Source organism: Myotis myotis, unplaced genomic scaffold (genome assembly GCF_014108235.1).
Source record: "Myotis myotis isolate mMyoMyo1 unplaced genomic scaffold, mMyoMyo1.p scaffold_m19_p_2, whole genome shotgun sequence".
NCBI classification, from domain to species: Eukaryota; Metazoa; Chordata; class Mammalia; order Chiroptera; family Vespertilionidae; genus Myotis; species Myotis myotis.
Genome location: NW_023416324.1, coordinates 32434949 through 32450595, shown reverse-complemented (window position 1 = coordinate 32450595; position 15647 = coordinate 32434949). Strand labels below are relative to the sequence as shown.

At 50.0% G+C, this 15647-nt stretch overlaps 1 protein-coding gene across 3 annotated transcripts in view; it reads left to right on the top strand.

Annotated features, from left to right (window-relative positions):
• The window catches only part of BEND5 (BEN domain containing 5), a 211546-nt gene that overhangs the window by 24302 nt on the left and 171597 nt on the right, over positions 1-15647 (top strand). The window contains exon 4 of one of the 3 annotated variants that reach the window (XM_036351598.1): positions 9966-10114. The exons of the other annotated variants lie outside the window; for them this stretch is intronic. Coding sequence (XP_036207491.1) covers positions 9966-10114 — 149 coding nt within the window. The remainder of the gene's footprint in view (positions 1-9965; positions 10115-15647) is intronic. 3 annotated transcript variants of the gene reach the window in all.

Genomic DNA, 15647 nt, shown 5'->3' with positions numbered 1-15647 from the left:
GCCTAGGGGCTGGGACATAGTGCTCAGTGGGTCCAACATTAGTGATGTCGGGTCACTTGAGGACACACATGAGATAATGTGTGGGCAGCACTTGGTACGTCAGGAGCGCTCGTCCTACAGAAGAGCGTAGATGTGGTTGCCTGGCATATCCTAATCTTTGGTCAAGCCCTGTGTCTCCTTGTCTCCTGGAGATTGCTAGTTTCCCTTCTCAGAAATCATATTTTACAGCTACACCTGGTCTTGATTTCAAGCTCACTGGTCTGTAGTTTATAGATTTCCCCCCCACTCACTTTTCCTGGGTGGAATTCCATCTTCCCAGCTCAAGTCCTGGACCCTCCTTCTGAGCCCCTCCATTGTCCAGGCATCACTAGTTGTACCTTTGTCTCCTCTTTGCCAGGGCTCTGCTCCTGAGGCTGTGATCTCAGCACCCTCTTCCATCTCCAGCCTTCGGTCCATTCTCACCAGTAAGCAGGGCACTCACAGAGGCCGGGCTCCGAGAGAGCTGAGAGGATGGGCGAGGCATCCGGTCAGGCTAGGTTTTCATATCCCCACTGTGGAGGGGAGGCCCCGGAGGCCTGCAGCCTGCCAGCTGCTGCAGCAAGTGTGGAGCAGGGCCAGAAACCACGGTGCCCAGTACCTCCTGCATCTGGATCCAAGGCAGGAAAAGACCGAGTACTGAGAACTGGGATTTTTCCTCTTAAACATATGGGTCATCTTCCCCTTTGAAGCACATATCGCCCTGTTGACTGAATCAGAATTAGCTACAGTTCATCCTAGATTTTTTGAGGAGCTGATTTCAGAGTAGTCAGTCCAGGACCCTCCATCCTCTTTCTCCCTAGAGTTCACTGTTCTGGGGCAAAGCTGCTGAGGGACAACTTCAGGCTGTCCCTTTGCTACCTGCTTGGGCAGCCAGAACCTGTGGAGTTTGCTGGGCTTTCTCCTTGCTGGTGCTTGGCTTGGGTGTCGCCATGTGGCCGGCTGGTTTGCTGCTGGATTTGCCAGCCAGAGGAATGGAAGTGGGAAAGGTAGGCAACTGCTCCTCATGGGCAGGGCTGGCCTCTCTGAACACCTGCTTAGGGCCTGAGAGGAGGTGCTTTTCATACCTGAAACAACCCTAGCAGTAAATAGATAATGAGATAAAGCTCAGAGATATCTTGCCTGAGGCCACACAACCAGGAAATAGTAGAACCGGGTTTCAGATGGAGTTCTGTCTGTCTTTCCGTGCACAGGGCTGGCTGCTCAGGGGCACTCCGCCCCGTGCTTCTCCAGTGCTGCCTCCTGCCTGCCCTCACGGTTAGACCTCCTTTACGTGCTGCACTGGGCTCTGGGGCTGCCAGCCTCTTGAGATGCTGGGTGGAAGGCTTCCTGCCTAATTTAAAAGCCCACCATTCCTTCCTAGTGTTAACTTTGCCAAATTATATGGCCTCATGATGCCAACCAGAAAATTCCTAGGGTTTTTTTTTTTAATAGGAATTGTCTCTTTAAAGAGCACCTAAGCCCACCTCTCATTCCCATCTTATAGAAGGGGGCCCTGAGGACTACAGAGGAAACAGGACATGCCTATGCCATGTGGAATCTGAACAGTCCCGTCCGTCATAATGAAGCAGCGATAATGTTCAGCCAAGATCGATGGGTGGAATCAGTCCAGCCGCCGGGGGTTCAGCAAGACCCAGAGGCTGGCCACACCCTCTCTTGCTGTTCCAGGCGGCTCCCTGAGTTTGGTTGGAGGTAATTCGTAAAGTTCTGGCACCTTTGTCCTGTAAGGAGTCCAGAGTCCATGCAGCACAGCCTCCTACACAGCCATGATCGCGCAGCCTCCAGTAACATTCCCCTACCAGTGGTTCTCAACCTTCCTAATGCCGCGACCCTTTAATACAGTTCCTCATGTTGTGGTGACCCCCAACCATAAAATTATTTTCGTTGCTACTTCATAACTGTAATTTTGCTATGGTTATGAATCGTAATGTAAATATCTGATATTTATAGGATGTATTTTCAGGGGTTGCGACCCATAGGTTGAGAACTGCTGCTAGACACAAGAAGCTCACTCGTTGCCTCCCAGGGCAGCCCATTCCAATTTGGGATGCCTCTGACTGTGGCCAGTGTTTTTGTATAGGAACATTCATCGGACTCTCCAATGTCCCAGGCCCTGTGGAAATCAAATAGCTCAGGCTTGGTTCCTGCCTCCAGGAGTCCCAGTGTCATCAGCAGACCACGGAGATGCAGAGAGCCTCGCTGTGCTGGGGCTGTCTCGTTGGGAAAGGGTCTAAGGAAGGCTCCTTATGTGACTGGGGCAGAGGTGCTGAAGGTGGCTGGGGAAGGCCCCCAAATAAGGAACTAGTTGGATTTCTCCAAATAATGAGGAAGTAAATGGTGTCCCAGACAACAGGAGAACCAGAACAGAGATTTGGGATTGTGAGGGAGGCTGGCTTATTCAGGAACTGCAAGTGGTTTCTGGCTGGATTACACAGTGGAGAGTAGGTAGGAGGGCGAGACAAGGCTATAGAGGTGAGAGCAGCTGGAAACGGTGCCAGCCCCTCCTGCAGGTGCTACACGGGGGTTTCTCCCCACTGGAGTGACCTGGGGTAGGGTCGCTCAACCTCCAAGTTAGTGTTGCCTCTGAACCAGGCAACTCAATCAACAACCATTGAGCAAAGATGAATCCCAGATGGTCCTGCTTTGGAAGGGTTCATGGTCTGAAAGGTAGGTTAAGCAAGGCCAAGGTCATGAACTGATTTGGTTGGGAGCCATCAGCCACATGGTGGAACTCTGCCTCTCCACAGCTCCTACCCTCAGGTGCCCACTGTGCCTCACAGCTGCCCCTTTGGAGTCAGTCTTATTCCTACCACAGCACCTCTGCCACCCATCCATGCCACCCAGTTCTGTTCCATGCATTCAGGGCAGGTGCAGGGCCTTCAGGGCTGCTTGGCAGGGCAGACCCGTGCTGCCTGCATGTCCCTGCTGGGTGGATGCAGTCTGGGCCCAGGTCATTGGGTGGGGAGGGAGGTAGAAGAACCACAGTTGAAAAACCAGCCCAGTTTTCTCTGGCCACCAACTGGCAAAGGACAGGTTCAGAGCTCCTAGAGGTGCGATGAATCCTAGCAATGCCCCCTCCTCCCCACCACTCCCCTGCACAATTGAGGAGTTCTTCACAGGCCCCAGGGAAGGACTGGGAAGATCAGAGATGAGCTGAGGGCCCCCAGAGTGGCCTGATGTGGGAAGCCGGTGAGACCTGAAAGCTGCAGTTGGCCCAGGTGTAGAGTAGTGGGAAGAGCAAGGCTTTGGAATGGAATCTACAGCCCTCAATTGGAGCCCTGCCTCCTGGGACTTTAGACAGATTACTTTACCTCCCTGAGCCTCTACAGAGACAATAAGATCTGGTTTGCAGGACAGCCATGAGGATTAACTTCTTTCATTGAACACGTGTTTAATGAGAGTTGATGTTTGCCTGGGACACTGCTGGGTGCTGGGGATAGGATAAACAAGACCTACTGTCCTCAGTTTCGGTTCCAGACAAATAATCACGGGACAGTGTGGTGAAAAGTCCTACAAAGATAAAGGGTACTTTGATGTAAGGTCCTGAAGACATTCAGTAAGTGTCGGTCACCTGCCCCTCTCAGGGGAAAGCATATATGTCATCTGAAATGGACATCTGTATTTCCTCAGCGGGAAAATAACTTGACCTCCATGACTGCGGACCTGGACCAGACCCCCTGCTCTGAGGGTCTGGCACTGTGGGGGCATCTACATGAGGTGCAGGGACCCCACCCAGCCCAAGACCTCAGACTAGAACTGCTTCTCTTGTCTCCACTCAGCAGAGCCTCCTCTCAGAGGCTCTCAGAAAACCGAGAGGGGAGGAGACAGTCCCGAGGAGCTGCTGTGACCCCACCCCCTGCCTGTCCGCCCCTCCAGCATCCCCAGACCTTACTCACCCATCAAAGCTCCAGTAAGAGCTCACCTCTTTCCTGAAGCCTTCCAGGGTCGCTGATCTAGCAGCGATCTCTCCCTCCCACGTCTGTGCAGATCATCACACTGCTCACTTCCTAGTTGGTCAGTGAGCCTCGATTCTGTGCCACCTGCTCTAACCACATGGAGATAACTACCCCATTCCAGCCCTTCCCCGCAACAAGCTCTGTCCATCCGTCCTCCGAGACCCCGCATAAACCTTGTGGCCGTCCTCCTGAAGACTCCCCAGTCTCCTCCGGATGCAGTGCCTCCTTCTTCGCTTCTGTTCCCTAGTCTGTGTCCTAACCCTTGTTAGCGACACAGGGTGGCGATGATCTGTTGCCTGTCTGGTCAAAAGTGTAGGACTTTTCATCACACTGTCCCGTGATTATTTGGCAATTATCTGTTGCCCACTGCTGGGCTGTCGATCAAGGCCTAGCCCAGGACTGGCACTTAGTAGGTTCTCACTGAAGGAATGAGACCAGATTTGTCCCCACCCTCACTGGAAGCATAGGGGGCTAAGAAGCCCATATGTGGCTACAGCAGCAGGTGAGAGTGGCAGGTGAGGGATGATGGGGCCCACAGAGGAGCCTGGGCCAGCTCCCTGTCTGTCCAAGATCCTGTGCACCTCCATTGTTGCATAGCTGTCCTACGCTCGGCTCCTTTTCCGCAAAGTGGAATGCTTTTTCCACCCCATCCGCTGTGCCTCTGCTGCACAGTAGGGGTTCTGTGTGCATTTAAGAGTTCTGACTTGGTTCACTTTGCATTTATGAAGAAGCTAGAATTACACTGAGAGCAGAGACACTTCCTATTCACGTCCAGAAGTGTAAGTGGCAGGACTTAGTACTTCTCTAAAAAAAATCTGGTACTATTAGCTTTATTTCAGCAGAAATCAGAAATGGTATTCAGTGTCCCAACATATATATTTTGAAGAAACAGGTGCTTTCTGAATCTTTTGGAAGTAACACGAGCATTTGCTTTTAAGAGAGGTTTTCAGAAAGAATAGCATCCAATTTAAGATAAACAAGGACAAAGAAAGGTATAATTTCATTTTTTTGTTGTGCCAACAAGCATTACCAAGCCCCTCCCTCTGCCATGATTCCCATTTCATGGAAAAAGCCTCTTCGGCTTAAAGAGGGGAAGGAAGTAACAGAACTGGGATTTGCACCGTGTTTCCTAACACCTTGTCCAGTGCTTGCCCATCAACCCCTCCCTCCCCCCCACCCCTCCCACTGTCTGTGTGGATGTGACAGTGCTTCACGTGTTCAGTTCTCATCTTCTCCTGCACTGGGTGGGCTGCGCCTTACCGTTCTCTGGTCTCCAGTGCCTCTGACAGGCCTAGAGCTGTGCGATCATTGGGTTCAGGAATGACTGAATGAAAGGACAAGTACTACCTTTTATATGTTTTTAAAAGCTTCTTTCACCCCGCTGAGAGGTTTCATTCCATGGAAGCTGTATTTTCCCCAAAATAAACCTGAAGTGGATCAAAAGACTTAAAAAAAAAATTCTACTCTTCCCACAAGTGAAAAAAGTTCCTTTGTTGCTTAAAATATCTGCGCCAGATCGTACGATGCTGTCTCTAGCACGAGTGCCTGTTATTGTGGCTAATTTGGTCACATGTGTTTGAAGGAGAACAATGCCTCTGAAATTTTTAAAAGCAAAACAGCAATCCGCAGCGTTTGTTGTAATGAGATGTAAATTGCCAACATTTGGGAGGAGAGCCGACTAAAATTTGCAATGAAGTGTTCCCCCTGCCTTAAATGAAAAGCACTGAGGCCCTCCCTTCTCTCCCCAAAGAAACTCCTTTTATTGTTCCTTTTCTTTCTGATTCTGTAATTCTAGACACTCGCTTTCCTGATTGATTTGTTCCTTCATTTATCTGCCTCTTCTCAGCCTCCGTTCCATGCCTGCCCTGGTGCTGGGCTCCCAGAGGTTTAGTCAGCCTGCAGGATGGTCAGCGGTGAGCCCCATGTGGCAGGTAGGAAAGTGAGGCACGAGAAGTTGAGGTGCTTGTCTAAGGTCATGTGGCTGGGATCACACCCAATTCTCCTGACAAAACCCTTCCAAGATGTGCCCTTGGTCTGCCCTCCTTGCTGGGCTGAGGCACCAGGTACCTTCTATGCACAACACCAGAGAAAGGCAGGTGCGGAGAGCAGGGCTAACAACTAGCAGTCCCTGGGTGTTCAACATTGCTGACCGTGAACGTTAGGAATCAGTTTCCTTAAGAGCCAGAAGATCCCAGTACCTCCTGGGGAGACCAGTGTGAGTGGGGGAACGAGGGTGTGTGGACAGGGCAAGGGCCTGCTCTGAGCTGGGCCTGCGCAGGGCACTTGGGGCTAAAGAAGGCCAGCAGGGCCCCTGGCTTACAGCAGCTGCGGTCCAGCACTGGACCAATTGAGCCCCAAGTGTAACGCGTGTGTGTGGGAGGGTGGAGGGTGAGTCACTATTTACTGAGCAGCCACTCTGTGCCTGATACTGATGTAGGCCTTTCATATTTTGGTTACGTCATTTAATTTGTCATCTGGCCAAGTTGCTGTTGTCATTCCTCCTCTCAGGTGAGGCAGCAGGGTCGGAGAGGTTAGGCCAGTGGTCGGCAAACTGCGGCTTGAAAGCCACATGCGGTTCTTTGGCCCCTTGAGTGTGGCTCTTCCACAAAATAACCACTTTTGCGCATGGGCCATGAAGTTTCAATCACACTGTACATGTGCGCCCGCACATGATATTTTGTGGAAGAACCACACTCAAGGGGCCAAAGAGCCGCATGTGGCTCGAGAGCCGCAGTTTGCTGACCACTGGGTTAGGCGATTATCGATGTGTAAAATACCTGCTGAGGGTAGAATTTGAACCAGGTGCTGTGCTGACCCTGGACTCTGACATAAAGACAGTGATTACCATAGGGAGCCTGAGGGAGTTCGCAGCTCGCCTAAACACAAGTGGCAAATCCAGAACTTATGCTCCAGTCTCTCCGACCCCAAATTCCAAGCCGAGGGGTGGAGAGACTGACTTACCTCCCTCTGAAGGAAGGGGCAGCCTCATGGGAGAGGTGGCATTGCAGTCCGGCCTTGAGTCCCTGGTGGAGCTTGGAGAGGTGGACTTTCCTGGGGATAGAATGACCCAGACAGGGATGCACAAGCAGAGACTGCGAGCAGGAAGGAATTGCATGTGTGGGAGGGTGGGCCAGCCCACTGGGAATGGAGCCTGACTGTGCGCCTCTGATGTCCCTTACCTGTCCCTCCATCGCCATCTGAATTGTCCCTTCTCCTGGCTAGATGGTTCCAATTTCTGTTGAACAACCCTGGTTTCTACTTCCTGAAAAGGCCTATAGATGTTTCAAACGCAGAAAAGATTTCAGACATTTGAGGATAGCTTCCCATCCGCCCCTGTGTCCACCCCCAGGTGGCTCACCTCAGCTGCAGGCTTTTTTCAGAATCTTTGCTCCAGCCCATTTAATTAAGTCCCTTCCTCCCCCAGTACTCATTCCCCTCTCTCATGTCACGAGTTTACAGAGAGCCTGCAGTGTGCTGGGCACTGTCCTCGGTGTCATGATTGCAGACAAATATTTGCTGTTGAGGAGCTTCACAGGCTGATGTGGACAGCGGTTGGCTGCAGACATAATTTGCTGGAAGCATTTGTAATGTAGAAACCTCCTACCTGGTAGCGATCAGAGCAAGGCCTCACAAAGGAGACACCTACGCTTCACTCTGAAGTTGGACCAGGGGCCTGGCAGGCAGAGGAGGTGGCCTTCAAACCCAGGGGACAGAGGCCTGGACAGCACTGCATTTGAGGGATCTGGCAGAGGTATGGGGAAGAGCAAGACATGAGCACCTGAGGTGGAGAGGAGGCTGGTTCTGGGCCTTAAGGAGGGTTTAGGGTGTGATTTCATTTGGAGGGTAATGGGGAGCCTGAGCAAGGGGGGACGTAGTCCTGTGGAGATCTCTTTGGCAGCCATTGGGGGATGGATGGAGAGAACCAGACAGAGTCCGAACTGAACTGGATGCATTCTCCTGTCCCACACCTTCCTCTCATCGAAGAAGAAGGAAACTTAGAGAAAGGATGCAGTCTTACCAGATGACCGTGATGCTGGCCGCATGGATCTCCTCTTGGCCCATGTCTTCTGCCTGTCACTCTGAATGTCAGAGCTGGAGGACACCTCCGGTGCCCAGTCAGCCATGCCATTTAGGGGAAATGGAAATACTTCTTCCTGCTCTAAGGAAGATCAGACACTTCACTGAAGTTCATGTGCATCTCCAAAATTTACCCTGAGATCTCACACAGAGGAAAAGCTTTGGCTTCTGTTTCTGAAACTTTGGAACTGTTCGTTCATTGTAGTCATTCTTTTATTCATTTAACTAACATGCAGAGAGCACCTACTCGGTGCCAGGTGCTGGGGACGGAGGAAAGAGTCCGACCAAGGCTCAGCCCTTGAGTAGGTAGCGCACTATGGGAGATGGTGTCAGAATAATTAGATGCTGTCAGTCCTCCACTCTGCCAGCTTCTGAAGCTGCCAGCCACTCACCTGGGGTTGCACAATTCAAGAATCACAGAGCCAGGAGTGGGCTCTGCACTATCTCTATAGGATGAGCCAAGCCTTTCTGCTCCCAGACATCTTACATTCAGCCTAAATCATGGAAACTGCAGAGATTCTCTCATGCAGATGGCAGCTGCCAGCAACTCAAGAATGATATTCTTGTTGTGGGAAGGCCTGTCATGAGGAATTTTCATAATAAAATTACCAACACCGTCCTTACCACCAGCGAAAGTCTAGAATGTGGCAATTGAACGTAGAATCACAACCAGATTGGTGGTCAGGTCTTTAGTTTGTAAAGAGCCCTGTACCGGGTTGTCCACATGGTTAGGGTCAGCGAAGTTTCGACCATGAAATTCATCTGTTACTGCAGGTATCTGCATAGCCAGGGGGACCTGCTGTGGCAGCAGCTAAATCTGATCCCAGTCAACTCCTGAAATGTCTGTCTAGGGCAGTGGTTCTCAACCTTCTGGCCCTTTAAATACAGTTCCTCATGTTGTGACCCAGCCATAACATTATTTTCGTTGCTACTTCATAACTGTAATGTTGCTACTGTTCTGAATCGTAATGTAAATATCTGATATGGAGGATGGTCTTAGGCGACCCCTGTGAAAGGGTCGTTCGACCACCAAAGGGGTCGCGACCCATCGGTTGAGAACCGCTGGTCTAGGGTGAATTTCCAGGTTGCTCAACTCTCCATTGGCCCTCGGAGTTGCTCTCCTGCAAGTTAACCAAATCATTCAGCCTTATTTACTCATTTTCATCCTGTTTCTCTGCCCTTTGGTAATCAAGACACAATAGGTGATTTAAAAAGCAGTCTATCATTTTTGCAAGCTAATGGAGAAAAGCATATCCCCCATAGAAACCACCACCATTTATCTAGCTTTCTTTCCCTGTTAATCTGCACATAATTTGTGTTGATTGCATTTAAATAAAAATCAGGGTAGCTGCTGGATCAGGCAATCAGGGGCCTAATCTGTATTGTGTTTTAATTTCTTGGGTGAAATGATCCTGTTTAGATACTAGGTCTTGGGGAGGGGAAGGCCTTTGCATTTCTGCTTTTCCCTTCACCTCTGTTCATCTGCTGTGGTCCGTTCCACTGTAGGCTGGAGAGATGGGGGTTTGGGCAAATGCATAACCTTCATATTGCAGTAGATGCACCCTTCTCCACCCAGTCTTAGCAGGACCTCTTTCCTGTGCAGGAAACGTAGTCCCTGCATGTCCATTAGACAGAGACACCAGCAGGAGTGCTTCTCATTCATACTTAGAGTCTAGTCCATTCTTGAATTCCAGTTTTCCAACTTTTTGCTTGTGACATTCATACCTCATATTAGTTTCAAGCCTGGGTTTAAGTGTAGTCCAATGGACAAAAATAAGCCAGTATATATATATAGGTATATTTTGTGCCACTATGTACTGATAGATGCATAGTTAAAAATATTTGCATTTTATTTTCCTTGGAGTTCTAGACAGATCTCTTTTCTTAACTGCCTAGGTCCCGCCATTGACTTGGAAAAAGTAAAGTCAGAATGTCTCGAGCCCGAGCCGGAGTTACGGAGCACTTTCAGTGAGGAAGCAAATACGTCGTCCTATTACCCCGCTCCTGCACCTGTCATGGACAAGTATATCCTAGACAATGGCAAGGTAGTGTGCCAAGCTCAATACCGCTTCCCTGCGAGTGTCTCAGTCAGAGTAAAGATGGAGCGGGTGCGGGGCTTCCCGAGCGCGGGCCGGGTGGCCTCCCGGCCTGTCCCTAAGGGACACTTTCTGGAATCAGTGTGTTATCACAAGTGGACCTTTACTGGGACTTTTTTCTTTTTCTCATCATTTGGTTTGGTTTGGTTTGTTGTTGTTTTGTAAATACTGAGCCAAAACTAAACTGACATTTTAAAATCGCTTATTAGTGGGAAAGATTTTTTAAATGATAGTTTGAAAACTGCCCTCCCCTCCCATGAAAGCAGATGCATACATTTCTAAGGTGAACGAGAAGTGAACTGAGTGACAGATCATGAGTCCATATGTATCCATTGACCTGGGTGCCAGGGACACAAGAGGTGACTGAGACTTGATTCTCATCCCTGTGCCGCTTTCAAGCTGAACATTGAGTGGTGGTCAGCCCACAAATGACTCTTCAGCTTGTCTTTTAGACCCTTGGGGGGGGGGGGGGCGCGGTCCATGAAAGAAAACCTCAATGCTGTTAGTAATTAAAAGCAATGGAATAGCCTTTGGAAGTCGTTCAGTCAGTCACAGGGAGATATGGCTGCAGGGCAGGAAGAAAACTGGTCTAACAGCCAAGTGAACTCACCTTGGAAGAGGTACAGTGGAGCCCCTTATCCAGGCTCCGGTCAAATTCCTCCGTCCTAGTGCTGTGTTCTCTGCCACCATCGGGTGTATTGCAGACACCCCTCCCTTCTCCCCAGAGAAGCATCAGTGTCAGTGCGTTTTCCTTGCCTCGGGCTTCAAAGGTCTCTATTTACCCAGTTCTGTTCCCCGGGGGGCTGATGAGAAAGAAAAGGTTGCATTTGGGTTTGTCCAGATATATCCCTGCAACTGGCCAGACTGAGCCAAGGCAAATATAGTCAAGCTGAGGAAAGAAAGCTGCGGTCTTTAGAGCTCTCTCGGATGTGGCGCTTCCTCCCCGCAGAGGCAGAGTTGATGGGCCCGGCCATCGGCCCATGCTGCATCTCCTTGTTTCAGCCAACAGCAGGGGCGAGGTGGCAGCAGAAAGCCCGGAGCCTGACTTCTAAGCCTAGCTCTCTCTCTGTCCTACTGTGTGACCCAGGCCGGTCCTGCCCCCTCTCGGCCTCAGCTTCCATGTCTGGGAAGGTGGATGTGGTCCTTGCTCCCTAGGACTTTGGTGACTCAGACAGTATATCTAAGCTTGGTGAGCCCTTCCCAATTGAAGATAAAGGAAAGAAAGGACTGTTCTTTCTTTCCTGACTTCCTTTTAGTCATGATCACATTGTGGAATGACTAGGGACTTTTTCTTAAAGTAGCTTCCAAGAGAGATCCTGTGTGTCTTGCTTTGAAAACTGATGGACAGTTTCTGAGGATGACAGGGGCTTCTTTTGCAAAGTTATCACTTTTCCTCCCAAAAATGGGTCTCTTAAATCTCGCTTAATTTTTTTCACAAATGACTTGCGCAGCATTTCTTGAAAATGCTGATTTTGTTTTTTCTTTGGCGCTAACGTGTTACTAACCTGGCTTTTGTTTGCAACTAGTCTGTGGCCAGGCGGGAGAAATGGATGAAGGGAGAGAAAGGAGCGACATACTGGAAATGGGTGGTAGTTCCTCAGAGCAGCACCCACCTCCCAGAAGTAGCCCTCATTGTTCTTGGCTGGGCTGTCTTTCTGACCCCTCCTCCTTTCCCCTGCTGAACAAAGGCCTTCATCTCTGCAAAGCCTAGAGCGTTAAAATGGGATCTGTTTCCCAGTAGGAAACTACTGTTGTCCTACAAAACAGTCCACAAAGACATTTTTTATCAAGTTCCATCCTACCAGATGTCATGTTTTTAACAGCCTCCCTTGACCAATAGCAAGCTGTGGTTTATGTGAATGGTGCTTGCCACAAAAGTTACTGTCTGATTTCGATAAAGTGCATTGCTTTTCTTTGTCTAAATATTTTATTTCAAAAACTCATTGAATCATCAAGCCACAAAGACCATTCACATTTAAACAGTCTAACTCTAATATATACATGATACTCACGGGGAAATACACAAAGAGGCCCATCTACAATAGTACAACAGGTTAAAGCAGCGGTTCTCAACCTGTGGGTCGCGACCCCTTTGGGGGTCCAATGACCCTTTCACAGGGGTCGCCTAAGACCATCGGAAAACACATATGTAATTACATATTGTTTTTGTGATTAATCACTATGCTTTAATTATGTTCACTTTGTACCAATGAAATTGGGGGTCACCACAACATGAGGAACTGTATTAAAGGGTTGCGGCATTAGGAAGGTTGAGAACCACTGGGTGAGAGGCAAGAAGCCAGGTCTCCTGGTTCCAGGCCAGTGCTCCTTCCAGTCTATTCTGCTGCATCCCTGAAAGTGAGGCGTTGCTCTAGGAGACCCTGAGCTTCGCTGCCCTCAGAGCCCTTGTTCCAGATGCCCAGCAGATACCTGTGATGGTCTTACTTACATTTCTTTCTGTGCTATGAAGTTGGCCTTGTATGAGTGAATGTCACAGAAAAGATTTTCTTCTCCAAAGCACAGCAACTCATCAGAACTGAAAGCCAGTGCCCTGAAAACATATTAAACATGCCATCATTTTCTTACTTTGTGTTTGGACTAGTCCTGATCACTGCAGTGGACGGAGATGCAGAGCCTTGACCCTTCCCCAGATATGCGCTGTGAAGGCTGATTCAGGTGGTGAGGGCTCTAGCTAGGCTAGAAATCCAGAGGGAGTAGAACCTAACTCTGGGGTAGAACTTAGCCCCAGAGTAGTTAGAAGTGTTTTCTGTATTTGGACTGGGGCTTGAAAGATTAGCAAGTGTAAGAAGACAATCCCTTCATTCATTCCTGGACAGGGGAAAGGCGTGAGTGGAGACATGGGTGAGGAAAGAAGGCGAAGGAAGTAAGTTACTGGCTGTCCTGAAGGCTTTTTTTACTTATGTTTCCGCATTTAATTCTCAAAACACCCTGCGGGCTAGGTGGTGGTCAAGTGATTTGCCCAGAATACTCAGCTGTTAGGTAGAAGAGCTGGCCAGGATCCACACCTGGGGACAGAGGCTCCAGGCCCGTGCTCTCGGGATGCACAATGGAAGCAGGAGGAAAGGAAGTGCTCAGGAGATTCCTGGAGTGATGGCCAGAGCAGGGAAACGCTAGGACACAGGGTCCTCGAGGCCTTCGAAGCCAGCAGAGGAGGTCAGATTTGATGGGACAACGAACGGGGAGCCATCTGAGACTCCAGGGGTTGACATGAACCATGTCTTCCACAGACTTTGAAAGGGACTGCGGAATTCATCTAATCCAAGGAAAGCTGTGTGTTAGGGAAGTCAGTCTGGCAGGTTACAGGGTGGGTTGAGGCAGCAGGGACTAGAGGTCGGCAGGCCAGCCTGCGGCTTTGCCCGGGTTCCCTGTGTGCAGCAGGGCTGCCAGGGACGGACCGGCGGGTGCAGAGGAAGGACGACTAAGTGAATGTTGATGGACCTGCTGTTTCCACCATGACACTGGCTGCAGCAGGAAGGTGGCTTCGGGGTCATACCGATTTGGGTTTGAATCTTTATTCTAAATTTTATTGATAATATGTCTTAGGAAAAACGATTTAGTCCCCTGAGTCTCTCTTCATGTCTGTGAAATGGGAATAATTCCTACCTGTTCTCATCCCTTAAGGTCAGTATGAGGATAAATAAATTGAAGATACAATGCCTGGTTCATTATAGGTGCTCAAAAATATCTGTGCCCCCTTCTGTTGTAGAACTTTGGCTAAAATGACTGACATCTCTCTTTTAACAATAAGCAAGGCCCGGGATAGAAAAGAGCAGAGACCTCTGAAAACTGAAGTTATCTTCCGTCTCTGTGGTTTTCCAATTCTGAATTTGTTCAAATTCCTTGTTTTTCCTCGATCTCTGGGAGCTTGCGTGGTTAGCTCTGGAGTGTCATGGGGGAGGTGACTGGGGCCAGCAGGGAGCAACAGGGCACGTGACCCCAGTATGCCTGCCCTGGCACAGACTGCCTGCCCACAGTGCAGACTGCAGAGAACAGTTCAGACTTGACCTTGGGCTAGTGTTGCCCGGCCAGCTCCAGGCAGCACACGCACTCCAGGCTCGCTTACCTCCTTGAGCCCTGTGAACAGATGGGCGGCACTGAAGTTTGTGGCCCAGGGAGGCAGGTGGATCTGGTTATCTGATGTCATGCCTGCAGAGGTCTGGAGGATCTTTCTGAGCACAAGGAAGTGACATCAGATGTGGCAGGTGGATTGTTTGCTTACTGATAGCCATGGTGGGCTGTGTAGCTTTTTTTCCAGTGGTGCTAAAACCTCGGTAATTGGTGGAGGAGGAGTGCTGCTGGCTGACCCGTTGGCCACTGTGCAGTGCTCACCTTCCTTTCCAAGCCAAGCCTCAGCAGAAAGACCTTTAATCATCTTTGACCAGTGGGTGTGTGTGCCGTCTGTCAGACCAGGACTTCTCCCGAGACATCTCCTGACCATGCCCTGGTGGCGACCTGCAGGTCTTCCCGGAGACAGGGACCTTTGGCAGAGCCTTTTCATTCCCCTTAGGAAGTTTGGCTTATTAGCGGCTGTCTCCCTCCCTCCCCACAGAGGCCTCTTCACCCTCCACAGACTGAGCAGAAACACAACATAAATGGCCACGTCAGAGTCAAACTCTATGTTTTGATGGTTAATGTTAACAAATGTTTTTTGAGTTGTTAAAAGAGCGAGGAAGGAGAAAAAGTTTCCAAGCTTGCAGCTCACTGGCTGTGCTGAAACTCTGCGAGCGCTCCTGTACAGGGAGCGTGCAATTGCGTTCTGTGCTCTGTGCCATCAGAATTGGACTCTGGGGTTGTATCTAAAAATCCTAGGTGTACCGAGCCAGAGGAGCGCAAAGATGAATCCAGCTCTAGCTGGTTTGGCTCAGTGGATAGAAGGGGCCCAGGTTCAATTCCGGTCAAGGGCACATGCCCAAGTTGCAGACTCGATCCCCAGGAGGCAGCCAATCAATGATTCTCATCATTGATGTTTCTAACTCTCTCTTTGTCCCTTTCTCTCTGAAATCATTAAAATTTTTAAAAATATATTTAAAAAAAAGATGAATCCAACTTTTCTAGTTCGAGTTCAGGGAAACTGGAGCCAGAGACAGGGAAGGATCTGCACAGACACACTGTCTAATCAGTGGCAGAGCCTGGGTGCTGCCCCCACCCCACTGAACACTGGGGTCACCTGGGGAGCCTTCAGCCATCCCGGTACCTGGGCCCCTCCCAGACGAGATAACTCAGAATCTCTGAACGTGGCGCCTCGGCACCAGCCTTTTTTATAGCTCGCCAGGCGAGCCCGTGTACGACTATGTAGAGCCTCTGTGCTAGTAGGATGTGCGTCCCAGGGTGTTTACCTTAGAAGGAGAGAGGTCTCCCTAAAGTGTTGCAGAGAAAGGACTTGCCCAGGTGTGGGCCTGAAGCCTGGTCAGGCTCTGAGCAGCCTGCGCTAACATGATCTGGTTGAGAACTCCAGGTCTGC